The following is a 26,582-nucleotide window of genomic DNA, read 5'->3' as shown; positions in this document are numbered from 1 at the left end:
TGAATGTCAGGAAGAAGACTGGTTAGAACATGATTGCATTTGTCCAGAGGTCTGAGTAGAGAGGAGATGTAGAAATGCAATCAACAGCCCTTGCCAGCTGATTGCCTTGGGGGCTGGGAGGAGTGAAGAGTCCAGGATGTGTCCTAGGTTGCATACTTGGGACTGGAAGAGTGCCACACTCAATGAGAGGAAGTATGTGTTTTGAGGAAAAGACAAAAAGTTGCATTTTGGACATAAATTTCTGCTTATAGGACATCCAGGTGCAGATGTTGAGCAGGCAATTGGAAATGTCTGGCCCGCACAAAGGAGAGAGATGAGGCCTGGATATGTAAATTATGAGGCTTTTGCACAGAAATATTTGAACCTGTTGAAGTATATAGAGATAAGAGGAAAAGGCTCCTAATAGAGCCCTGTGAGATATGACTCATATAAAGAGGATAGGTTATGAATGTTGATCCTGCCAAGGAAATTGAGATGGATCAAGGCAGATAGTGTCACAAAAACCTGAGGAATAGAGGTAAAAGAGTAGGTAGTGTCAGATGGGGCAGAGGGGCAAGAAGGTTTAGGACTGAGGAAAGGTCTTTGGACTCTGCAATTAAGAAGGAGATCATTGGTGACCTTGGATACTGGTTGGGAAAGGATCAAGAAATAAGTTAGAGATGAAAAAGTAGAGGCAACTGGTATAGACTTTTTTTTAAGGCATTTGACTGTAAAGGGAGAGAAATTCTTCTATAAATCTTCCTAATGTACTTGAGACTTCCCTCTTTTACTAATAGAGTGGTACTTCTGATTACCCTGAACTTGCCTCTGCATTATTATATGATTGACTGTTATACATTAGGTGCATTTGGGGGGACTCTTCTAGGTTTACTTTTTATTCCTAATGGTTTTTTGATGGTCTTCCCCTCCAACTTTTCAGTTTTGAATGCAGGAAGGTTGAGCTGTAAATTCCCTATCCCACCATGGATTCACCAGATATCTCTCAGAGGCTTTTAAATGTTTCTTAAAAGTGCTGTCCAAAAGGGGGGGGGGGGGGGCGACTTTCACTTATCTGAGTTCCTCTTAGAATAGTTGTGGGCTTCCTTGTACTGAAGCATAAGATTTCTGCCTTAAAGTCTAGGTAGCTTAGGAGTGCAAGTTATGGTTGTGGAAACCAGCTTAATATTTAAGTAGCTGGAAAGTTTTTTGGGACTACTTTTTGCATTTTAGGGCAACAAAATTGGTAGGGATAACCAACATATTACACTGCTGAGCCATATGGAATGAAATGAAAATTAAAATGTATGAATACAGAGTTTTAATTGGATTCAAGAAAATCACCTTTCTTAGTTCAAATGGGTTAAGTAGCAGTTTCTTTTGTCAGAAAAATCTATGAGTTTTAGTGACCTGAAGGCTTAATGTGGCTCACCCTGGTATACTTTGCAGGCTACATCGTCTTCATTGATGGGGGAAAGGGAGGGCTCATGGTCACCCAAAGAGAAGGCGCTGTTTTAGGCAGCATTGAGTTGTTCTGGTCTGCCTCTGATCTGTACCAGTTTTGTATTTAGTTGTGGGAGTCATAGTTCAAGAAGGCTGGTGAGCTGGAAGTACCTAGAAGAGAGCAGCCATTCTGGGGAAGGGCCTTAAGGGCTTGCTGTGAGAGGAAAGAACCAGTTTCCATTTACTCTGGAGAAGGGAAGCCTTGAGGATGGGCAGAAGCTTTCCATAACAATGTGAAGAACTGTCATTGTGGAAATGGAATTAGGGTTATCATTCTGTATCTTCTCTGACGTGGTGGGTGGGAATTCATGAGTGCTAGGCCATCTTTGGTAGGAGGCATCATGTTACCTGCAAAGATAGAACAAGGTGCTCTCTGCTCAAGGAAAGAGCACTGTTAAGGAGAGGGACTGGCCTTTGTACATACAGACACCCTATCTGCCCCTACCTTCCATATGTGGGATCTGAGAACCGTTCTCTAGGTCTTCACCCAGATTCACCACTCTGGGTCAGTCTGTGCAGATTCCCAGCTCTTCACAGCCTCAAGCCTGCTCTCCAAGTACAGTATAAGTAAGGCTTGAGAGCCAAGCATGAGATTAGGGACAACTAGTCTCAATCCCAGACTGTGACATCTTGTATCTAAGTGACAATGGGCACATCACACTTCTTGACTTCCATTGCAGTCTAGCCACTGAAGCACTAGCTGCCTCAGGAACCCAGCTTGGGTGAATTCTCATAGGCAAAGAGAAATAGAATGTTTGCTCTGGGGACCAGTTTTTAGTTGGTCTGGAATATGTTGAAAAGAGAATAATACAAAATAAATTAGGAAGGTAGCTGAGGTCGAGGTCCAGGGGATGGAGGCTGCAGGCAAAGAAGAGCCACCAAAGAGCAGGGGAATGATTTGGTCAGACCTGAACTTAAGGAAGATAATTTTGACAGCTCCAAGGATTCTCTTTGGAGAGGGGAGAGACCTGAACCAATGCTGTGGCCATGGAAATGGAGAGAAAAGGATGCTAGATGGGGCATAATCAAGGAGACTTAGAAGGGGAGGGATCCCAGAGGAGAGGGAAGAGACATAGATAACCCTGAGGAGATAAGCTTGAGTGCCTGGGAGAATGGTGCTAACACATCCCAGAAACAAGGGATGTTTTGGAGGAGATGCATGTTTAAGTAGAGAGAAACATTGAATTTGAAATGCCATCAAGACTTAGATGTCTGGGAAGCACTTAATGTTACCATCAGGACTGAAGTTCAAGAGAAAGATTTTGACTGAACAGGTAATTTAGGGAATCCTCCCTAAATGATATTTGATCCCTTAGGAGAAGATGACTCACCAAGGGAGAGATGGTAGAGGGAAAAGAGCCCTAGGTAGAGACCTGGAAGGGGCACCTATTCTAAGGTAACTGTGTGTGGATGATTATACAGTAAAGGAGTAGTCAGTCGGGAGAGTACAGTGAGCAACACAGAAGGGAAAAGAATGCTTAGGCTGTGTAGCATGCATGCCAAAGATGGCACGCAGAGACCTTTCTGTGGGCACCAGAGCTCCTCTGCTCCACTGTGGCTCCCTGCCCAGGCCACTCCCCTGCTTTTCTCCCTCCCATGTCTGGAACTAGGGGGCTGCAAGGGAGGGGTCACCTCTCTCACCACAGGGCCTGGCCCCACCCCTAAAAGATGTACTTTTCCTTCCTTCCCCTTCAGCAGCCAGTATGGGGGGTGACCCCACTCCCTCAAAGGCTCAGTGTGCTCCCTCTGCCTCCTTCCACCCCTATTTTGGGTGGTTGCAGCCCAATAGGCAGCCCCACTCCCAGCAAGGTGGTTGGATCTTGGGTGCACCATTGCTATGCAAATAGTATAGTAGTAGTCTCTCGGTAACCAAGGATGACGATTGTCTTTGGGCGCTTTCATCTGTGATGTAGATGAGTGCACAAAAACACTTGTGCGTGAAGGAGATTTAAGTGGAAAAGTCCACACACAGAGACAGTCCCACTCTCAGCGTTGGAAGCCTGGGTCCATTGGAACGAAAAGTCATTACACCTGGAGACTTCCTCAGCTGCATTGGATGGCCATGTTGTCTTTTGTGCTCCAACACGCCCTAAGCACTCCACAGTGCTTTGCTGCGTCGCCATCTCAGCCGTTGAACCTTCTTTTTGGTTTCTTCCGCCTGTTCCGCCGAAGCAGTCTTCACATGCTGGGTGGGCAAAGCCCTGGTTCACCAGGGGTCTACAACCTGATGGCTACCCTCACAAGGTTGCCGGCCTGTTGAAGCTATGCAAATATAAACAGCCTAAAAGGCTCTGAGGTTGAATCTCTGCTACCCAGCCAAGAAGAGGCTATGTAGATCTGCATTTGATGAGGACATGCACCCTGTATTGTGATAAGAAGCCCACCTTCCTGACCCTACTAATCTTGGGCAGCAGTCCCCTCGCTCCACTCTGGCACAGCACATAATCGCTCAAACTTTCTAAAAGGTTCACCATCACTGGCCTAGGAGGAGGGACATCATTATTATCAATCCTGAAGGAGTGTAGCAGCTAGATGTTTCAGTAGATAGAGAGCCAGACCTGGAGACAAAGTCTTGGGTTCGAATGTGACCTCACACTTGTTATCTGTATGACCCTGGGTGAGTCACGTAGCCCCCATTACCTAGCCTTTGGTGCTTCTCTGGCTTAGAATTGATACAGAGGATATGGGCTTAAAAAAATTTTTTTTAAGCTGAAAAGAGAGAATGTGGACTGAGAAAAAGCTTTGGATTTGGTTGGTTAGATATGTTGGTACCTTAGAGACAGCAGTTTCAGCCCAGTGGTAGAGTCAGAAGCCAGATTATAATTATATGAGAAGAGGTAAGAATTTTAGGCTGAGAGGTCAGCAAGATTAGTAACAGATGAGAGGTAGTAGAATAAGAACTAAATAAAGAATCTAAGCTGAGAGAGTCTTTTAATGAATTAGAAATACCAGTGGACCTTTGCTTTTAGGATGAAAGGGAGGATAAAAACTATTGGTTGGAGAATTACTTTGAGTACAGGAATTTATTCTATTGTATGATCAAGACTAGACAGAATGAGAAAGCATGGGTTGTAACCTGTAGGGTTATCACAATCAATGAAATGATGGGTCCAATGAAGTGTTGTATTTCTTGGTAACTGTCTTCTGGTTGGCTCACAGATGAGCCATTTTTTAATGAAAAATAAAATGTGGTCTAGGCCAATTGGGTAAGGAAGAAGATAACAACAACTAGAGTTTAGAACTGTGCAGTAGTTGACCTGGCTTCTTGGGAGTTCTCATGCAGAGGCTGGGCAGATGGAAACAAAGGGGGAGAAGTTTTAGGGCAAGTTTGTGAGTCCAAATAAGACTCTAGTGCCACACAGATCTTTCAGGTCTAGAAGTCAGACTGTAAGATGGCAGGAGAAGAATTGGCTACAAATTGTTATAAGTTCACAGTCCCAGGATAGTGCTCCCGAGGCTCCACCATACTTATTTCCCACTTCTCTGGTGATAACTACTTTGGGAATAAGATGTTTGGGGTGAGGATTTTTACCAGCCTGCTCTTAGGCATGTTTGTGTTTTGCCTGGTATTCCTGAGGGCTTATTAGTGATTGTTTACAGTAACTGTCTTTGAACTTCCCTGTAGGCAACAGGAGCAAAATGAGTTGTTCTCTTGCATTCTGGGCTAGTACTTAGCTCTCAACAACTTGGTGCCTCTTAGTTTTGTCAATTCTCCCTCCACAGACACTATCTCCTCTGGCACAGCCATTAACTTCCCCCGCCCCCTCACTTTATTACCTTTCTCTGAGTTTATGATCATCTCACAATTGATACCTCCTTCAAACCTTTCCCCATTCCATTTCATCCTCCAGACAGTTCTCAAGTGTTTTGTTTTTTTTCCCCACTTAGATATTGTCCCGCCATTTGCTGCTCCCCTACTTCCACAGTAAACACCTTTGGTTTCCTAGCACTTCTACAATTGCCTGGGTTTGACAGCTAAATGTCTTCAGATCCTGGCCCCTTCTTACCTTTTGAGGGAGTTGGGGGAAGGAGGTGTGAAGGGGACACACATTAATTGAGCATCCTCCATGCCTGGGCACTGTGCTGAGTGCTTCCATATACATCATTCAGTCCTTAAGTCCTTACAGCCAAGCTCTGAGATAGGTGCCCAGAGGTGCACGAGTTGTAGTAAGTGTCCCAGACCAGATTTGCATTTAGCTCTCCTCCCTTCAAGCCCTTTGCTCTATCTAGGTGGTGTTATCCCTGTTTTAAGAATGAAGACACTGTGGTTCAGAAGTTCTTCCCCTCCAGAAGCTGCTCACTCTAGCTTTCTTGTACAAAAGATGGGACCAGAGTCCTCAGCCTGGGATGGGTCAGTTAATCTTGAGTCTTTGTATTGATTGTACTGAGTTCTATGAGGAAGACCGGGGGAGCAGATACATCTACACTGAAGAGGTGGGTTCCCTTGTGTATCAGCTTGGAAACAGGAGAGGAAGAGCTCATCCAGAACCTGTAGACAGCAAAGCCATGCTTTCTATTAGGTGTTCCTCCAAGTACTGAGTGACCCTGCACACACATACTCACACTCACAGGGAATTGGGATGTATGCATAAATAACTGATAGACTGATAGTGAACCCCATGGCACTCAGAGCACTCAGAGCACCATCTATCCTCCTTCCCCACCACTAGATAGGCAGAGGGACTCAGGAGCTGCTCCATGCCTCCCCGCCCCTCTGCCCAGCAGCCCAATGGGAGAGCACAGGGGGGAAGGTGGAGGCCTTATAGGCTGCAGCTAGAGGGGGGACAGAGTGCTCAGGCCACTCCCCTCCCCCTCTCTAAAGTCCCCAGGACATTCCTCACTTCACCCACTCCTCCAGCAGCCCAGTGGGAATGCTTTCTCCCTCCCCTGTGTGGAGCTAGGGAGGCCGATCCACCCAGCACTAGGTGGGGGGAATGGGACATGGCATGAGGTCTCTAAAAGGTTCCCCATCACTGCTATAATATATATACAAGCCAGCCAGTCATTCAGCCTTTCTTAAGCACCTACTGTAATAGATAATCTTGGAGGGGGTGTATTTGATGGATACTAGATAACTAATAGATCAGATCAGGCGGCGATCTTTCTTTTGCCTACCTTCCTCCCTCTTCCAATCTCCCTTCCTCCCCTCTTCTTCCCTTCAGTTTCCCCTTCCCCCTTCTTCTAAATCACTCAGGGTGAGCTATGATGTTTCAGAGGAAATACTCCTTTCTCTTCTTTATCTCAATTAAGGGTTTATTGGGGAAAACAGGACAAGATGGAGGATGGAGGTAAGAGGGTTGGAGGTTTCCCTATTCTCTACAGTGAGTCTTAGGTTGGAAGATATGGTGTGAATTGGCAATCCAGTCACTAGCATGAAACAGAGCAAGTCAGAGAGAGAGATGTGGACTCTTGTCCTTCTTCTGCCTTCAAGTCAGCCAGGCCACCTCCAGCTTGACTATCCCAAGTCCTAGAGATAAACCCAGCTTCTTCCTTCAGTCACCACCATCAGCCAAAAAGCCCAGAAAATCAGTCAGCCGTTGGCTCTTGTCTTCCACTGTTTCCCAGTTACATTCCAAATGGAATCTTCCTTTGACTGATAGCTGATCAATCTCCAGCTTCTTGTCTTGCTGCATGCCTTATGATTTCTCTCTTCTCCACACTACTTTAGGACCAGCCAGTGTGCTAAGCACTAGAGATATTAAAGAAATGTAAATCATAGTTCTTGCTCTCTGGGAGCTCATGCTCATGGGTGAGAAAACATGAAAATGGCTGTATGCTAGCAAAATCTACATGGGATAAATGAGAGTAAAGGCAGGGAGGATGGTCTTCATGTACCAGAGGCATTAGCTTTCTCCTTGATCCCAGAGGGCAAATGAGTGGAAGCCTAGTGATCTATTAGGCAAATTCTATAGATACAGTATATCTTGATTTTGCTATAGGATTAGGAGATATTGCATAATTCCTTTTGTATCTTAACAAATATTAGTTAATGGACAAAATAGGTCTTAGCAACCATTTAGTCCCTGGTTCTGTTTTTTTTTTTTTAAACCCTTACCTTTTGTCTTAATATCAGTTCTAAAAATAGAAGAGCAGCAAGGGCTAGGCAATTGGGGTTAAATGACTTGCCCAGGGTCATTCAGCTAGATGAGGTCAGACTTAAATCCAGGTCCTCCTGACTCTAGGCCTGCTGCTCTATCTACTGTGCTACCTAATTAACCCTAGTCTAGGGATCCTTAACCCTTATTTTATATCATGAATCCCTTTGGCAGTCCAGTGAAGCTGATCCTTTCTCAGAGTAATGGGGGAGGGGGAGGTTGGGGAGCCAGGGGATAGGGTAGAAGTTAGATAACATTTATTAAGTTCCTGCTAGCACTCTATACTAAGCACTGAAGATGGAAATATAAGCAAGACAGATCTTGCCTTCAAGGAACTTGAATCCTATTTTTAAGAATTAATTTTATTTTTTATATTTTATGTAATTTAATATTTTGTTACTCATCTTTGTCCCAGAGATATGTTTTTAAATGTAAAAATACATAATATTACAAAGTAAACTAATTATACTGAAATAGTTATAATAATTTTATAAAATCCAGTTTAAGCCTTACCCTTGGTTTGGTTCAACCTCTTCATCTTACAGATGAAGAAATAGCTGAGCCCTCAAGAAGAAAAAGTCCTTTCTTCTGTTCATAGAGCTAGTTACTGGCAGAACTAGGGCCCAAGTATCTCAATTCCGCTTACTCTTTTTAAAAAAAATGCAGATTTTATCAATATCTTCTGTTGTTATATGGCCTAGATCTTCCCTTGTATCCTTCTTACTTCTGTGTTTTTTGTATTCACCAGAGGTTAAAAGGTATATTCCACTTACAGTTCCAGAAGCACCTAATGCCAAACATGTCTTAAGTGTATAGCGAAAAGCAAACGTCCCCCAGGGAACTCCAAAATGGTTGTTTTTCTCTCCCCTCATCAGCATATAGATTTTGTTGTCTCTTTCACCCTCTTTCCTTTATTCCCCCATTGTTCTGGAAAGCTAAGAACAAATCAAGCTGCTTCTAAGCTTGGAATATGGAGCCCATTCCTGTTGATTCCAGGCATCCCTGGGCCTTTTCTAAGGCAAAGATAGGCTTGTCTGTGCCACCCACTTCCTTTCTAAGCACTAACTGAAAAGTGCTTGCTAGAAGCATTGCTTACCTTGATTAAGCTGGCTGTGTTCTAAAGTGCAGAGATGGTCTTTGGAAAGCTCTGTACTGGATGGAGAGCAAAGGCAGTCAGGTTTCTATTAGCATTGTGAAAACTGGCTTGGGCCTAGTTCTGAAAAGTGATGTTTTCCCTTCTCTCTACACAGTGAAGAGTTGCTGCAGGTCGTCATGTCTGGAATTAAACGAATGCTCAAAGAAAATGACCCTGACTATGAGGACATTTCTGTTGCACCCCCAAACAAACGGCATCGAGCCCTGGAGGATTCAGGTACAGCTCTCAGGCAGGTCACTGGAGAGTCTCCATGTAAAATGAAGTCCAGTTTTCATCCTTACTTAACTAGAATTGGGTTTGGGAAAACCAACATGGACACTGTACTAATGGTAACTGGAGAAGGTGTGCTTCACTTTAGGCCAAAGGCTTTGAACTATGTAGTATCTTAGAGGTCCATCCAATCTAATCCCCTCATTTTACAGTGAAGGAATTCTAGGCTAAGTGGTTAGTGACATTTGAGTGATAAAGTGATGTGGGGAAGTGAGATGCAGGTGTGAGATGTGCCAGGAATGGAATCCAGCAGGCCTGTGGAAACATCTGTATCTAGGCAAGGGTTTGGTGGCTTCCAATTACCTGGGCTCATAAAACCTTAGTCAAAATGACCTTAGCTAACAATATCCCTGATTTGACAGTGGGACAATGCTGAGATCCAGAAAGATGAACTTGCTCAAGGTTATATATGGCTAATCAAGGACAGCTGACTTAGAAGAATGTTCTCCATTGGAGTTTTGTAGCATTCCAACATGTAGAACATCCAAATTGATATTGCAAAACCACAAAATAATTTATTTTAATTTGATTTAAAAATGAATATCGTATAGTATTTTTTTTTAAGGGAGAGGAAGGAGATTGTAAAATCAAACAGATTAATACTTTGCTCTACTAAAAATCATAGAACTAGAACTTAGGTACTCAAACTCACTGTCATCTAAATCCAAGTTAAAACAAAAATAATCCTACTTGCATTTTAAAAAGGAAATTCTGTCTGAAAGGAAAATCTGTTCAAGGATATATTAGTCTAACCACCACCGACCTCATCCATAAGTCTTAATCTGCCCTCTCAGGTGTGTCTCCCTTCATGCCATTTTTCCCTTGTCTTGGATGATGGCTAATCTGAGATTAAGAAAATTTTTCTGCAGAGCTTTAGTAGCATTCCTTTGGGTACTTGCAGAGTTGGAGCCAGGGAGGCTTTGAGAAACCAGACTTGTTTAACTGTTGTTCTGGTTTTGTTCTGTGGACAGCTCGAGATGCTGCCGTGCAGAAGATTGAAACTATTATTAAGGAGCAGTTTGCTGTGGAAATGAAAAACAAGGAGCATGAGATTGAAGTCATAGATCAGGTATAAAGCAAGAGTGCTTTTCGTCAGAGGTGAATTTAAAAGGTCAATGTTTACTTCTGTTGCTCTTTAAAAGAATAAGCATTTTACTTTATTTTTAGCGACTGATTGAGGCCCGAAGAATGATGGATAAACTTCGGGCTTGCATTGTGGCAAACTACTACGCGTCGGCTGGTCTTTTCAAAGCTTCTGAGGTAAGCTTCGTGTCCCCACTCCACCCAAGGAACCTTTGACCTCAGGGAGAGTCTTGCCTTCTGGCATTTCTTGGATTGTGCGGTCAATTTTTACTTTAAAGTTGGGCCCCTTTGGTCTCCCACTTGGAGTTGAGGCTTGCTTACTCCTACTAGTGAGCAAGTATTGATTTTTTTCTTCATCATATGCCAGGCCAGGAGCAAAGTGCTGGGGAGCCCTAGGAAAAACTTTGCTTAGTCTCTATCCATGTAGCTAGCTCTCCATTCTGTCATTCAAAACCTACTTGTTGGGTACCTTATATGTGTAAACATGTTCAGTATGAAGATACAAAGTTAAGAACAGCCCTCTTTGGGAAGAATGTTTCTACAGAGGCTTCTTTTCATCTTTCTCCTGACTTCATCCTGGTCTAGATCCCATTCTTCAAAAGAAGGGGAGATACATGCCTATAGAAGCCTATGCTCACTTCCAATATTCGTCTGCATTGGGCCTCCTTTTCAGGATGTGTTGAACAGTTTGCATCAAAAACAAGTGTTTGCTTGATTGTGCTAATACTGCTGGGGAATTGCAGTTGTTTTGATAGCCTGGCCCTGTTTGTAAGCCTTTAGTTTGTTTTTGACAAACAATTAAATAGAACAAGAATCTCTGGTTCCCATTTAAAGTACTGAAACTTTTATATTGTGAAATAGTAACCTTTCCCTCTTTTTTTAAATACTGTTTATGGAAATTTATTTTTTTATGGGTTTGTTGCCAAGGAAACCGGATTCAGCTGAAGGAAAAGTGTTCCTTCTAGATCATCATTTTGATTATCTAAATGTCCTCATATCTTGGTTGAGAAAAGCCAGCTTTATTTCAGACAAGATAAATATTAATTTGTCTTCCTTTCCCCCTGGATGATGGAAAGATCATGGTGAGGATAACCTATTTTTGGTTTTGAAAGAGGCATTGACCAGGTGAACTCCAGGCCTTGGTCATTCAGTATGACCTTGGGATACAGGGGATGGTGCCATCCCTGGTGCTGCCTCAAAGATACTGAAGTTTAAAAAATCTAGTCAGTTTCCTTTGCAGTGAAAGTATGATTTGATGCTCAGATGTCTGGGAATAGTGCCTAACTTTCTGACTTAAAAGTCCCTTAGCTCCCCAGTTGGCAACATGAAGAACTAGCCAGTAGTTAAAAATTTGTAAACATTTAAATGTGTCTGTGGAACTTAGGATTGCAAGAAAGCTTCCTATTATTATTAATGCTCCTATTGTTTTCTGTTTAATGCTATCACATTTTATTAAAATGAGTTTTAAAATGTGCTTTTTCCCAGTGTTGCTGTTAGAAGATGCTAAATGTATTTTTTTTTTTGGACCTCGTTAAAAGCGGGATTTTTTTTTGCTTTTGCAGGGATCAAAGACCTGTGACACCATGGTTTTTAATCATCCTGCTATCAAGAAATTTTTGGAATCCCCATCTAGGTCATCATCTCCTGCTAATCAGAGATCAGAAACACCATCTGTTAACTATTCAGAAAGTGATTCTTTATCTCAGCACAATGACTTCTTATCTGACAAAGACAATAGCAGCAACTTGGACTTGGAAGAGAGATTGTCCAACAATGTGGAGTCTCAGAGGCCTGGCAGAAATACTGGACGGGTAAGGTTAAGACTAAACAGTGGAGTGGGACACAAAAGTGTAGGGCAATGATTGATAAACTTGGCAGTCCTTTCCCTGTCCCAGATTTCTAGGAATCAAAATTATGTAAGATGTTGTTTCCTTTAATAGAGTTAGGCATTTTGCTACTTTGAAGTACACAGAGTCCTAGATCTCAAGAGGGAAAACCCCTTCCTGACCAAAGAGCCAAACTATCATGTTTTAGGCCAGTCTGTGTGGTTTTGAGCTGTGTCTGCTGTATCAGGGGATTCTGACCTAGTTTGTGGCACTGCCCAGGGCACAAGTGGGTTTGGCATGCTGGCTGAATGGGGCCTATTCCCTAAGCATCAGGCCAGGTCTCAGGGGCCACCATTACTTGAACACCACAGTTATCCTGGAGAGGTCCAGTTATTGATTTAGAGAGGAGCAGGGGTTATTATTTCCTAAAAGCAATTGAAACAGATCCTTTTGAATCATGATGTCTTAGCTTTGCCCTGCATTGGATAGCTTGCAGAGTGCTTTTGTGTACATGATCCTTTTGGAGCCTCAAAACCAGCTTGAGAGCTCAGGAGGGCTAAGTATTATTATTCTCTGCTATTCTAAATAACAATTGAAATCAATGACTTCCACAAGGACACAGAACTGGTAAATGGTATTGATAAGACTGGAACCAGGCCTTTTGACCCCAGCATCCTTTCTTTTGCATCATTTGCCTGAGTAGTTTATTTAAAAAACAAATTCATAATTGTTGCCAGTTGCATGCTATGATTTCTGTACTCTAAATCAGGGTTCTTGACCAAAATTCACAGACCCAAAAGGGATCCATGAATAGATCTTAGGGGTCTTAAATGGGGGAAAAAATTACATCTTTCTTTATATGGAAACATTCTGAGGAGTTCCTAGTTTCACCTGACTTTCATTGGGGTTAATGACACAAAAAAAGTTAAGAACCTACAATGAAGATCAAAACATTATCACTTTTCTCATTTGGGGAAAAAAATTTTTTTTAATTATTAAATTTTTATTTTAATAAATTTCTACATAAGGTTTCCAAAGTCATGTGATATCCCTCCCCTTTTTCCTCTCCCTTCCTGGAGCTGATAAGCAATTTAATCTACATGTATTATCACACAAAACATATTGAGGAAGAACATTTATGAAAACAGGTTTCAAATTTTCATGTATTTTTTTTTTAACTCTTACTTTTCATACTAAGTATTGGTTCTAAGGCAGAAGATTGGTAAGGGCTAGGCAATGAGAGTTAAGTGACTTGTCACACAACTAGAATGTATCTGAGGTTAGATTTGAACCCAGGACCTCCCATCTCTAGGCCTGGCTCTCAATCCACTGAGCTACCCAGCTGCCCCTATTTTCATGTATCTTAATAAAGACATCTTTTAAAGAGTTAAGTAGTCAAATGACAAAAGAAGACCATATAATCTTGATTTCTGGAATATTTGGTTAGTAGGAAAGATCTCCTTATAACAGAATGAGTAAGAAAATATTTTTTTTTTTTTTGAAGCATGCTGTTCTTAATTTTATTTCTCCTCTGAACTTTTCGCTACTGTAACCAAATATGTATATTCTTTCACAACACGACAAACATGGAAGTATGTATTGTATAATAACATGACCAACCTATATAACAAATCCTAGAATGTTAGAAAACAACTATTCAAAATTTTAATTTAATTTAAAAAGAAAAAAAATTTGTCTATAGTCAATGCATCCTCACTGCCCTCGATCTCTCAACTCCATGCAATCAAGCTTCTGCTGCAACCATTCTACTAAAAATGATCTTTTAAAGGTCAACACTGATCTTATGACCAAGCCCAGCATTCTTCTTTGGGTCCTCATTCTTTTTTTTTTTTTTAAATATATTTTATTTGATCATTTCCAAGCATTATTCGTTAAAGACATAGATCATTTTCTTTTCCTCCCCCCCACCCACCCCCCATAGCCGACGCATAAGTCCACTGGGCATTAGATGTTTTCTTGATTTGAACCCATTGCTTTGTTGATAGTATTTGCATTAGAGTGTTCATTTAAAGTCTATCCTCTGTCATGTCCCCTCAACCTCTGTATTCAGGCAGTTGCTTTTTCTCGGTGTTTCCACTCCCATAGTTTATCCTTTGCTTATGAATGGTGTTTTTTTTTTCTCCTGGATCCCTGAAAGTTGTTCAGGGACATTACACCGCCCCTAATGGAGAAGTCCATTACGTTCGATTATACCACAGTGTATTAGTCTCTGTGTACAATGTTCTCCTGGTTCTGCTCCTCTCGCTCTGCATCACTTCCTGTAGGTTGTTCCAGTCTCCATGGAACTTCTCCACTTTATTATTCCTTTGAGCACAATAGTATTCCATCACCAACATATACCACAGTTTGTTCAGCCATTCCCCAATTGATGGGCATCCCCTCGTTTTCCAGTTTTGGGCCACCACAAAGAGCGCAGCTATGAATATTTTTGTACAAGTCTTTGTGTCCATTATCTCTTTGGGGTACAGACCCAGCAGTGCTATGGCTGGGTCAAAGGGTAGATATTCTTTTAGCACCCTTTGGGCATAGTTCCAAATTGCCCTCCAGAATGGTTGGATCAGTTCACAACTCCACCAGCAATGAATTAATGTCCCTATTTTGCCACATCCCCTCCAGCATTCATTACTTTCCTTTGCTGTTATGTTAGCCAATCTGCTAGGTGTGAGGTGATACCTCAGAGTTGTTTTGATTTGCATCTCTCTGATTATAAGAGATTTAGAACACTTCTTCATGTGCTTGTTAATAGTTTTGATTTCTTTATCTGAGAACTGCCTATCCATTTCCCTTGCCCATTTATCAATTGGAGAATGGCTTGATTTTTTGTACAATTGATTTAGCTCATTATAAATATGAGTAATTAAACCTTTGTCAGAGGTTTCTATGAAGATTTTTTCCCAATTTGTTGTTTCCCTTCTGATTTTAGTTATATTGGTTTTGTTTGTACAAAAGCTTTTTAGTTTGATGTAGTCAAAATTATTTATTTTACATTTTGTGATTCTTTCTATATCTTGCTTGGTTTTAAAGCCTTTCCCCTCCCAAAGGTCTGACATGTATACTATTCTGTGTTTACCCAATTTACTTATGGTTTCCTTCTTTATGTTTAAGTCACTCACCCATTTTGAATTTATCTTGGTGTAGGGTGTGAGGTGTTGATCTATTCCTAGTCTCTCCCACACTGTTTTCCAATTTTCCCAGCAGTTTTTATCGAATAGTGGATTTTTGTCCCAAAAGCTGGGATCTTTGGGTTTATCGTATACTGTCTTGCTGAGGTCACTTTCCCCCAGTCTATTCCACTGATCTTCCTTTCTGTTTCTTAGCCAGTACCAAATTGTTTTGATGACTGCTGCTTTGTAATATAGTTTGAGGTCTGGGACTGCAAGGCCCCCATCATATGTGTTTTTTTTCATTATTTCCCTGGATATCCTTGATCTTTTGTTCTTCCAAATGAACTTTGTTATGGTTTTTTCTAAATCAGTGAAGAAGTATTTTGGTAGTTCAATGGGAGTAAGAAAATATTTTAATTTCACAGGAAGAAAGCTATTTTATCAAACCAAGTATTATGGTTTTGTTTTTTTCCCCATTCACACCTCTGAGCCTCAAGTATTTTACTTGCTGCTCACTCATTTAAATGTGTTGTTCAGTTCAGTTACTGAGCATTTATCAGGTACAAAGCACTGTGCTAGGCCCAGGACATAGAAAGATTGTTAGGGTCTGGGCCCTTTTCTCAAGGACCTGACACACAAATAGGGAAGAAAAATCACTGTGGTATAAGAAAGAGTGGAATAAATAAATACTAGAGAGAGATTACCATACAGAGCACTTTTTGAAGAAGGCAGTTGCTTTGAGGTCTGGAATGGTAGTTAGCAAACAGGGCACCTGAGCTGGAAAGATTTGAGCAGGGGGACCTGGAAGGTGGGCACATTCCAGTTAAATGGGAAACAGTATGGTGAGCACTTGAGATGAAAAGTTTGACTGGAATTAAGGGTCTTGTCTTAAGCTCAAATTCTTTATTTTCTGCTTTGCCTACTGACTGGATTATTCTGGATCATGTCCCATTCTTATTCAAATTTGCAGCAAAGAGAAAGGACTGGAATTTTTAATTTGCTAACCTGTAAAACTCTACATGTTCATGTAGAAGATTCACATATGGAAAGACTTTTCTGAGCCTTGAAGGGCTTTTTTCAAAGAGTACCTTTTGGTTACAAGGACCATGAACTCTTATTTACACATAGGAAGCTTTGTGTATCCTTGTGAGATATGGCCTTTCTGCTCAATGATTTAGCTGTTGGAACATCAAAAATACCTTGCTGGGTCACAGCAAATATATATTTAGCCAAGAAGTCAGTCTGTCCAGAGCATTTATTAAGCGCCAAACCTGGATAAGACACTTTACTGGAAGAGCAGTAGGGAAGTGCTGCTTGGAACCCGGAAAAAGATCTCTTTGTACCTGCAAAGCTGTTTTTCAGTTTGGGAGGCCATGTTAACTTGGTCATAGGATCAGGATTCTTCACCAAGAGAGGTAGCTGCCATGAGTAATGTGAAGAAAATTGGGTTTGATATTCTTTTTGATAGAAAAATTAGGAGCCTTGTAGTGTACAGTGAAAAATAACTAACTTCTGAGACTATGCTATCACATAGGGATGATGATGCTCATCTTTGACTGACCCACTTCATAGGAACTAGGAAATGAATGGTGCCGCCAGTGTGGTAAAACATGGGGATATATAGCAGTGGGCAGTAGGAGAACAAATAATGAATCATTTCTACCAGAAGACATGGCTCTCTGCAGCATGAGGGAGAACCCAGGAAGACCTTGAAGGGTGGTCCTGATGAGGTAGTTTGTGGGAGAGCCCTCACTGAAACTAGAGAATGTGGTTTATCTAGGCCCATTTCTCTTCTTTCAGATGAAGTGTTACATCATCTCAAGTATTATGAGTAGACTATGGCCTCCTCACTGTTTCATAGGACAGCAGAGATGAGGAAGGGGCCACTAAGATCTCAACTTTCTCTTCAGGATGTTAGAGGGCTATTAGCCATGTCCTTCGTGAATCCATTCAAGTCTTTGGTTTCTATAGACCCAGCATTTAAGGAATCCTGTATGACAACCTGTCTACTTTGTAAAAAGAATGCTTTTTTCCAATATTGACTGAAAGACAACTTTTTCCCCATAAAATTAAAAAAAGGTTCTCCCCACCCCCTACCTCCCCACATTTTAGACATGAAGGGATGGATATTGTTTTGCTCTTACACAGCTCAGTGTGGGGAAGGAGATAGGGACAAACATTTCTTGAGTATCTACTATGTGCCAGGCACTGTGTTATGTGCTTTACAAATCTCATCTCACTTATTCCTCACAATACCTCTGGTAGGTGCTGTTGTTATCTCTATTTTATAGTTGAGAAGACTAAGACAAATCAAAGTGAAATGACTTGTTCAGGGTCCCGCAGCTGGCAGATGTTAGTTGGGTTGAAAGCTACTTTTTAAGTCACCAATGAAAATCTTTGTTTAGCTTTCTGTTAAAATTCATTGGTTGTCATGGAGCAGCCACTGCCCGTTTTATCTCTGTAACCAAAAAAAACTGCTGCAGGGGATGTTAAAGGACCTAAAAAGTCTATGAGGAGAGTGAGCCAAAGACTACAGGTTCACATAATGCTGCTTCTAAAATAAAAGTCTTTTCAAAAAACAAAACCAAAAATACAAAGTAACATTATATTACAATTATTAGTGTTAACCCCCAAATTCCCTTCTGGCTTGGAGAAGTGAGACCCTTGTATGGAATTTGGTCCCATGTGCTGTCTAGATGGGTATCTCCTATCCTTTTACCCCTAATCACTTAGGAGCTATTGATTGTGGATTCTTCTAGGACCCTGGTGGTGGAGCCAGCTCCCGCAAAGCAAACCAACAGAATTCTGATCTCACCTCCGAAGACGTTTCAAGACTTTTTGTGAAGAAAACCATAGTAGTTGGCAATGTGTCAAAGTGAGTATGCAACTGGGTCATAAGTGTTTGTTTCCATCCTGTTTTTAGTTTTTGGTTTGCACTAGAGCATAAAAATGCACTCTGGGTTATAAAAGGACAGAGCTGGAGACACTTTTTTGATAACCTAAGGCCTCTTTATTTTACAAATGAGGAGACTGGAGTATAAGGGGTGATTTATTCAAGCTTCCCAATCAGTAGCAACAAAATAGGGACAAGAACACTGGTCTCTTGACTTGCAGGTGACTTATTTTATAATATAATATAATTATAATACAATATACTATGAACAGCAATTTGTTTTGCTTTTGTGGAAAAAATAGATTCAGAATGGAGATTATTTATTTTTTTGGTTTGCTTTATTTGTTTGTTTATTGGGGGGGGGGGTTCTTTAATTAATTTAGAGTATTTCCCCATGGTTATAAGATTCATGTTCTTTCCTCTTCCCCAATCCCCCTCCTGTAGCTGACACTCAGTTCCACTGGGTTTTACATGTGTCATTGATCAAGACCTATTTCCATATTATTGATATTTGCACTGGGGTGACCTCTTAGAGTCTACATCCCCAATCATATCCCAGAATGGAGATTTTTTTTAAATGACCCATCACTGAGACTAAACTGTGGCAAAACTTAAATTAGCAGCTAGCTATGGTCTCAGACAAAGTGATCAACCTGACCTCAAAGTTAGGATTTCCTGCCTGGCATGCACTCCTTCCTCCTGGCTGGGTGCCTTTGAAGTGAATCCTTGGTGTCCCTCAAAGCACAGCCCAGCTGATCCTTCTTGGAATTACCCTCTTGAGTCTTAGTATTTACTTCTCTGCGTCCATGTTATATTTTTCCCCTTCCCCAGACAACAAGGACCATTCTGTTTGGCTATTGGTAACACCAGGGCCTACCATAAGCTTTTATGTCTCAGATGTTTAGTAACTCTTTTTCTGAATTTAATTTTGTTGAAGATTAAAATCCAACAACTAAAATTTTAAAGCAAAATTAGAATCTCTTACTTCAAAGCTTTAACTACTCGGATGCATTAGGGCTTTTTTTGTCCCTGGTCTTATTTGGAGAACAAGGAAGAAAATACTTGGATGTATCTTGGGTTTACTTTTTTTTCACAGAACTGAAAAATCCAATTTAATGACTGTGATTGACTCAGGAAATAGATGCTAATTTTTAGAATTTTAAGGAAGCCAACATAAAAGTCAGGTTGATTAGATTCTCAAGTATTACTTTCACATGTAATCATAAGAGCCCCAGATTATATCCCTTTGGAATAACTTGGGTTGGGGGAGGTAAACTCTGGTAGTCCTCACACCTAAGGATTTCCAGATAAATCCAGTGTACAGATTTGTATAAGTCGGCTCCAAGGGCGTTCTCTCATTGACTGTATGAACCTACTGTGAATATGTAGTGCGTGAGTATAAATTTAGCAAGACTTTGGGGCCTACTTCCCATTTGGCCTCCCCCTTAAGTAGAGTTCTAGATAATGCCTATAAATATTTGCTGTGGTCCATGCTCATGTGTTTGTTCCTCACATAGTTATTTTTCAGTGTGGAGCAACAACTTACACCCTCTGGCCATTGGGGCCAAGCTTCTCGGAGGTGAAAAAATATTTCTAGAACAGGATTGTCTCATACTGACCATGATTGTAGCACTGTTCTGCCAAGTTGGGGGGGAGGGGGGGGAAGGAGTTAGTTAAGTGTACTAATCATTTTCTGATAATGTAAAGAGAACCTGGGTGGGCATGGTGCTTTGTAAGGAATGCTGAATTTGGAGTCCGAGGACCTCAGTTCAAATCCCACTCACTACCAGTGTGTCTCTGGTTAAAGCACCTGAACCCTCAGCTTATCTGTAAAATCATGGTTGGACTAAATGGCCTTTGAGATCCCTTCTGCTTTAAGTCTCTGCTCTTGTAAACCAAAAGCTCTTTGCTTCTTTAGGCTTTCATTTCTGTGATGTGAACAGGGCAGCTACTATTTGGAAAACTCTTATAAGATGCCCGGCTTGATGCCAATAGGCACAGGGGGTTTGTTTATAGCCCTGTTTTTCTGTCTGTCTATAGAAGAAAGGGATTTAATTAAGTTAATGGAGATAAATCGTTGGTACCTTCCCACATTCCAAACGTCACTTAGCTGTTATTCTTCAGAGTCCTTGAGGGGATGGACTCAATGACCTCTGCAGTCGTTCTTAGCTCTCAATTTATGATCCTGCGATCCAGTCAGTCAGCAAGCATTTACTGAGTACTGCTTAGCACTACTAACACAGTTATTATTATAATATGTTAGCATTTATTAGCATTTTTGGCATAGGAGTTCTGCTGCCTGGAGCTACAAAGGAGTTGAACCTTCCGTGCCCCTTCTAATATGGAGACAGCATGTCACCCATGGGGTTGGGACCGCCGTGGATAAAGCCATAGTAGATGGATGGCTACTTAAGGGGAAAGACTGTTATCTTGGGAGATGTGGTGTTCCAATGGACCTTTTTTTTTTTAAGCCCTTACCTTCTGTCTTAGAACCAATATGTGTTCCAAATCAGAAGGGCAGTAAGGGCTATAGTCATTTGGGTTAAGTGACTTGTCCAGGCTCACTCAGCTGGGAAATGTGTCTGAGGTCAAATCTGAACCCAGGACCTCCCATCTCTAGTATCCACTGAGCCACCCAGTGACACCACATATTGTTTTTCAACTACTCAACAAGCAAGAAGCCATATAAGAGAAACTTAGTGGATAGAGAATGTGTTATCCAGACAGTGATAGACATTTGGGTGGACAACCACCATGCTGGCCTAGTAGGGCATAGATTTGAGTTGGATAATACAGACAGAAACTGGAATTGACCAGGCGGAAGGGCATGGACAGGATTGCATTTCTGAATCCATGACAACACTTTGGCATTAGGACTCCATGATTCTCCATCCTACAGGAAGCTTCCCAGTTTCCTCTTGGGCCCCACACTGGTCTCCACTGATGCCTCCTCTCACTTGACTCTTTCTCAGAGCATCCATCTTTGTTGCTCCAAATTTCCTCCCTTTCTTGGGTTTCCTTCTAAGTACCTGCACCATCATGTCCTCCCAAATGGATTAGGGTTTTTAATACAGTAATTTCATGTTAATTTGTTTTCCATATTTACTTTTTTTCTCATTTTAAAGAGATCTTTTCAGCAAGCTGCCTATGCTCTAGGGCAGCCCATACCTATAGCTCTGTGATATTTAAAGTTATTTAAACTATTACACAGCATTCCCTGGAATCTTCATTTGTCAGTTAACCACATTGTTTCTGTCCTTTTGCCTTCTTTAATCCTCACATTTCTAGAATCTAAAGCCAATCAAAGCAGACTTCTAGTGAGAGAAACTGAGGCAACAAGGTAGATAGGGCATAATGTTTGACTTGAGTCAGGAAGGAAGCCAACATTTATCAAATGCCTATTTTTGCTGGAAACTGTACTAAGCACTTGACAAATATCATCTCATTTGATCCTCACTACACCCCTGTAAGGAAGGTGCAGTTAGGAGCCCCACTTTAGAGTTGATGAAACTGAGATATGCAGTGACTCCAGGTGCACTGCTCTATCCTTTGCCTCATCTACCTGTTTTGAATCCTGCCTCATCTATTTAAGAGTAAGCTGGGTGATCCTAGACAAGTCACTGAACTTCTTGGCCCTGCTTCTTTATCTGTAAATTGGAGATAATAATGGAACCTGCCTCACAAAGGTTGTGGCGAGGATCAAATGAATTAATATGTGTAAAATACTTTTTAACCTTTGAAGCATTTTTTTTAGCCCAGGGCTTTCTATGAGCCCCCCTCCCTCCTTTAGCTTCTCTGCTAGGGATCCTACTACAAAGATACAATAGCTGGCCTCAAGTTACAAAACAGCTTTCTCTCAGCCCTACTTGTTTTTTAAATAAAATGGAAATACATGTCACACTCATGGATGGAGTCACATATATATACACATCCTAACTTGGCACTGGACTGAAACCCTGGTACAGGTGCAGATTAAGTGCTCTTCCTGTGCATGAATTTTGTGGAGGGACCTTCAGAGTCCATGTGGCCATAAACACCCACAGAGAGGTCAGGCCTAGCCAAGAGGGCACAATTCCACTAAAGCAGCGTCAGGCCACCAGCTCAAGACAAGATATTGGGAGGCTTCACAGCTTCTCCTGCAGATAACCTGTGGGGCAGGTCCCAGGAGCACACACAGGGCATCCTGGTTCCCAGAACCATTTTGGTCTTGTCTGCCCCATCATAGAGTTCTTTTGGCTCTACCCAGGTGTCCTTGGGATCTGATTGCTTTCTGCTTAGACAAAGGATAGGCCTGAGCTCTTCCTGCCCCATCTCTACAATAATACACCGTGGCCCAGCTGGGCTTTGAGACCCTCTGACCAGCATCATGATACCTTAGGAAAGGAGAACAGGAAGGTGAAGAAAACTGAGCCAGTGCCTAGTAGGCATCCATTCCATAATAACAGATGGCTAACAATTGATTTTGTTACCTGTGTATCCCCAGAAGCAAAACCATTTGTTGGATTGGTTGTTTTATTTTGGTTTTTAATATTAAAAAGACATGCTGATGCTTTTCAGAATCCCAAATGTGAGTTTGATCTCTGGCCCTCCAGAAAGAGATAAGAGTCAGACTGAATGAGCTTTGTTGTACATACTCCACTACTGCAGTTTCTGGAGATTCTTGAATCTCAGACTTTCACCAAAAGGGCCAAGAGTAAATCATTTTGGGTTTGTTTTCTGAAAAATTAAATTAATTCAATTTTGTTTTTCTTACTAGGTATATTCCTCCTGATAAGAGAGAAGAAAATGACCAGTCAACTCATAAGTGGATGGTGTATGTCCGAGGCTCTCGAAGAGAGCCCAGCATCAATCATTTTGTGAAGAAAGTTTGGTTCTTTCTCCATCCCAGCTATAAACCAAATGACCTTGTAGAAGTACGGTAAGTATTCTTAGGAAATCATACAGCAAACATTTGTTAAGCACTTACTATGTGCTAGGCATTGAATGGGCTAAACACTGGGATAGAAATAAGAAAAAGAAAGGCAGTCCCTGGCCTTAAGAAGCTTACAGTCTAAGGGGAAAGATAATACACAGAAGAAAGTTAGTGTGTGTTAGGGAGGTGTTAGGGTGAAGCCAGAGGATTTGTGGAGCAGGGGGATGGAGGTGGGGTGGAAACCAAGACCAGACCACTACCAGCAAAGATGAAATGTCTGGGTTTGGAGCCTTCTGTAAGGGGAAGGCATGGGAGGGTCTCTATTCTCAGCCCTCCTATCAGAGGGTCAGAAGAAACCTATGTTACCAATAAGATGCAGGCCCCAAAGCTGAAGCAATCTCCATATTGATGGATTTGTCTTAGTTGGGGCTAGGTGGCAATGGTGATAGTGGAGTCAAAGCCAAGCAGAGCATCTTGTGGCAAATTAAGTTATTTACTCAAGTTATTTAATGAAATGTTAAGCCTTTCATAAAATTGCAGAACTAGAAAGAACTTCAAAGCTCATCTAACCCAACCATTTTTTGCAAATGAGAAAACTGAGGCAGAGAGGCTCAGATTCATGTTTGTTAGTGATGGAGCTTGGGCTAGAAACTGATGCCTATTCTAGAGGTCTTTCTACTTTTCTATAACATCTTGAAATGGAAGAGAAATGTGGTGACCGTAATGTCTTAGATAATGAATAACTCTGGGATCTGGGTAAAAGGTCTTTGCCAGATTAATGGCTTAATTGCCCTTTTTTTTGCTAAATACCTTGGTACAAGTAGCAGAGTTGTAACTAGGGCAGTGTGATGTGAGATTTGCCACAAGGTCCAGTGCTGTGGGCAAGGTCCAGCCTCACTTGCAACTCCAGGGGTTCCCAACAGGTGACAATCAGTCAAGACAATAGCAAATGGAAGACAGCTGTATCTTTACGGCCATGGGAATGCTTTGCATCTGATAGCTGCTCTGCCATCCCTGGGCTTGGTATTTATTTTTATTCCCATTTTCTTGGCACACAGATACATTACCTAACACACATGTCTAAGTAGATATATTTGGAAAAGTGATACATTAACTTTTAACAAATCACTTGATTAACATTCTATATTCTTGTATTGTGGTTACAGATTCTTAACAGCATAAAGGTTTCACAAAAGATAAATGATTTTGTCATAGGTGGCTTAATTTTCTCATTACCCTGTGAGGAGTTTTGAGCTTACAAACAATCAAGGAAATTATTAGAAGTAATCAATCAGAAGTTCTTAAATTCAACAATCATATCATTGAGGTTGAGAGGTACTAGGAACACAATTCAGATTTAATATTAGACTGGTCATTTTTCAGGTTTTACTAGGGAATTTCTGAGTTACTGGTTTGTGAAATCAAGTCACTGAGGCATGTTGAAGCTTAGTGTACCTGTAGTGTACCTGTATGTCTTGTATGGGCCTTTATGATTGATTTGTATGCTGACTTCATGAGAAAAAATTTCTGTGAGTGGGAAAGTTCTGGGCTTGGCTTATAGCTACAGTTTCACTGGGAATTATGTACCTAAATAAAAGTTAACCCATGATAGTCTTTTGGGATAGGGTTTGAGGGTCTGATCTTTTGGTGATATTTTGGGGAATTTGGGTACAGGTATTTTGCTCTTGCATTATTTCTTCTGAGACTAGGGGGAATAGTAATCATGTCAATTCCATAGGTAAGGGACAGTGATGAGAGAGGTTATGTGAAGGGGATTAAGTGGGCAATCATATCTTGCCAAGGGCCACTCTGTGGCCTCCTTAGCTACCACAAGTGACTTTGTCAAGGCGTTGTGGCCTGATGGCTCCCAGCAGTCCAAGTACTTCCAAGGAACTGGGAAAAGAAGGCTTTCTCCCTGGGGCAGTTAAGTTCTTATAACTTGCCCTTGCCCCTGGGCCCCAGACCTGTGTGATAGTAACTGCTGCTGACTAAGGAGGACCTGAAAACTGAGGGAATGCCCCTTGTTGCCTGACTCATTGAACTCCATTGTTTCCTGCAAGTTTCCATTCATTAACTATTAGTGCCAGAACCCTCAAAAACTGGCTTTTGATGATTAAAAAAAGGAACTTCAGATGTTTGGGTTTTTTTGTGCTAAGAAGTGTTGTTTCCTTTGGCTAAATGTCTGGGATCCTAATGATTATGCAGATGTTCTCTTTTACTTTGTCTGCACTAAGAAAATAATATGTAGAACAAGCAATAATTATGTCAACATTTTTCTGAATTCCTGGTTGTTGTAAAGTTTGTTTAGTTGCACATTTGTGTTTAGTTGCACATTCTCAGAAAAGATAAGTTAACTGATATTCTTTTTTAAAAAAGAATTGAAATAGAAATTTCAGAGTGGACCACCTAACAAATCTCTTCTTTTTCATAAAGGTGTCCAAGTAAAACTTTTGTAATTGGGGGCAGCTGGGTAGCTCAGTGAATTGAGAGCCAGGCCTAGAGATGGGAGGTCCTAGGTTCAGATCTGGCCTCAGACATTTCCCAGCTGTGTGATCCTGGGCAAGTCACTTGACCCCCATTGCCTAGCCCTTACCACTCTTCTGTTTTGGAGCCAATACACAGTGTTGACTCCAAGATGGAAGGTAAGGGTTTTTAAAACAAAACAAAACTTTTGTAATTAAACCTCAAATTGTAAAACTTAAAGCAAGTTTAGAGCTATAGATTTAATTCCATTATAATTAGGAATTCCTAATAATTAGGAATGTAAAGTATGAAAGGAGAGAAGAAAAAAAAAACAAGAATCCTGTCTAAAGTCTACAGCATCTAGCATAGCAGATGTCCATAATTGGGGAATGGCTGAACAAGTTGTGGTAATGTGGTATGTGATTGTGATGGAGTGCTATTGCCATAAGAAATGACAAGCAGAATGATTTTTTAAAAATCTGGAAAAACTTCCATGAACTGATGCAAAATGAGATGAACAAAACCAGGAGAACATCATACAGAGTTAATAGCAGTAAAGTCGGATGATCAACTGTGAAGAACTAAACCATTATTCGCAATGCAGGAATCTAAGACAGCTCCAACAGACTCCTGGTGAAAAAGGTTATCTGCTGCTATAGAAGAAACTGTGAGGAAATCTGAATACAGACTGAGGCAAACCATTCTCTACTTTATTTCCTTCTTGAGGACTCAAAACTTGCTTGTTTCTGTTCGGTTTTTTTAGATATTTGTTTGGATGTTTGGATTTCAGTCCAATTGTCTTTTTTTATATATATAGTTTGACAGTTGTCCTTATCTTGTCATTAATTTTTTTACATTTAAAAACAAACTACTGAGAAGGAATCCTGAGACTTTGCCAGCTGCCCACCAAAGAGTTATAGGAAACCACTGTAGGTTGAGCACCCTTGCTTTAGGGGAAGGACCACTGTTGACCCAATAAAATCAGATTGGAAAGATAGTAAAAAAAGGCAAGAGTGGGAAGACAGAAGGTTGAAGTTGAACCTAAGAGCTGAACCATTTGAAAAATGTCATGTCACCTGTCATTGATACTCATGCCCCATAGATACAGGCTGCAAGTAGAATGGAGCCCTTCCCAGCGTCCAGGTCTGCCTGCATTCAGTAGAACATAAGAGAATCCAAAGCTCACTCCAGTGGGGATCAAAGAGCAGCTTTTCAAAATTTAAGCCTCCCTGATTGAGCAAAATCGAAAGAGCTTTAGGAATCCTGGCTGGTAGTAGCTT

General features: G+C 41.2%; 1 protein-coding gene across 21 annotated transcripts in view; it reads left to right on the top strand.

Annotated features, from left to right (window-relative positions):
• The window catches only part of YEATS2 (YEATS domain containing 2), a 110,263-nt gene that overhangs the window by 9,394 nt on the left and 74,287 nt on the right, over nucleotides 1-26,582 (top strand). For 17 of the 21 annotated variants that reach the window (XR_001627387.2, XR_463564.3, XM_056819836.1 and 14 more), the window contains exons 2-7: nucleotides 8,825-8,946; nucleotides 9,972-10,069; nucleotides 10,168-10,260; nucleotides 11,646-11,894; nucleotides 17,794-17,909; nucleotides 22,684-22,845. Coding sequence is in view for 19 of the 21 variants with exons in the window: in XM_056819836.1 (XP_056675814.1) it covers nucleotides 8,847-8,946; nucleotides 9,972-10,069; nucleotides 10,168-10,260; nucleotides 11,646-11,894; nucleotides 17,794-17,909; nucleotides 22,684-22,845 (818 nt within the window). In the remaining 2 variants the exon portion in view is untranslated. The remainder of the gene's footprint in view (nucleotides 1-8,824; nucleotides 8,947-9,971; nucleotides 10,070-10,167; nucleotides 10,261-11,645; nucleotides 11,895-17,793; nucleotides 17,910-22,683; nucleotides 22,846-26,582) is intronic. The other 4 variants (XM_056819834.1, XM_056819827.1, XM_056819838.1 and 1 more) reach the window with 1 other exon arrangement.

This window comes from Monodelphis domestica, chromosome 2 (genome assembly GCF_027887165.1).
Source record: "Monodelphis domestica isolate mMonDom1 chromosome 2, mMonDom1.pri, whole genome shotgun sequence".
Taxonomy (NCBI): Eukaryota; Metazoa; Chordata; class Mammalia; order Didelphimorphia; family Didelphidae; genus Monodelphis; species Monodelphis domestica.
Note: the sequence above shows the minus strand (reverse complement) of the source record. Positions and strands in the feature narration are given on the sequence as shown.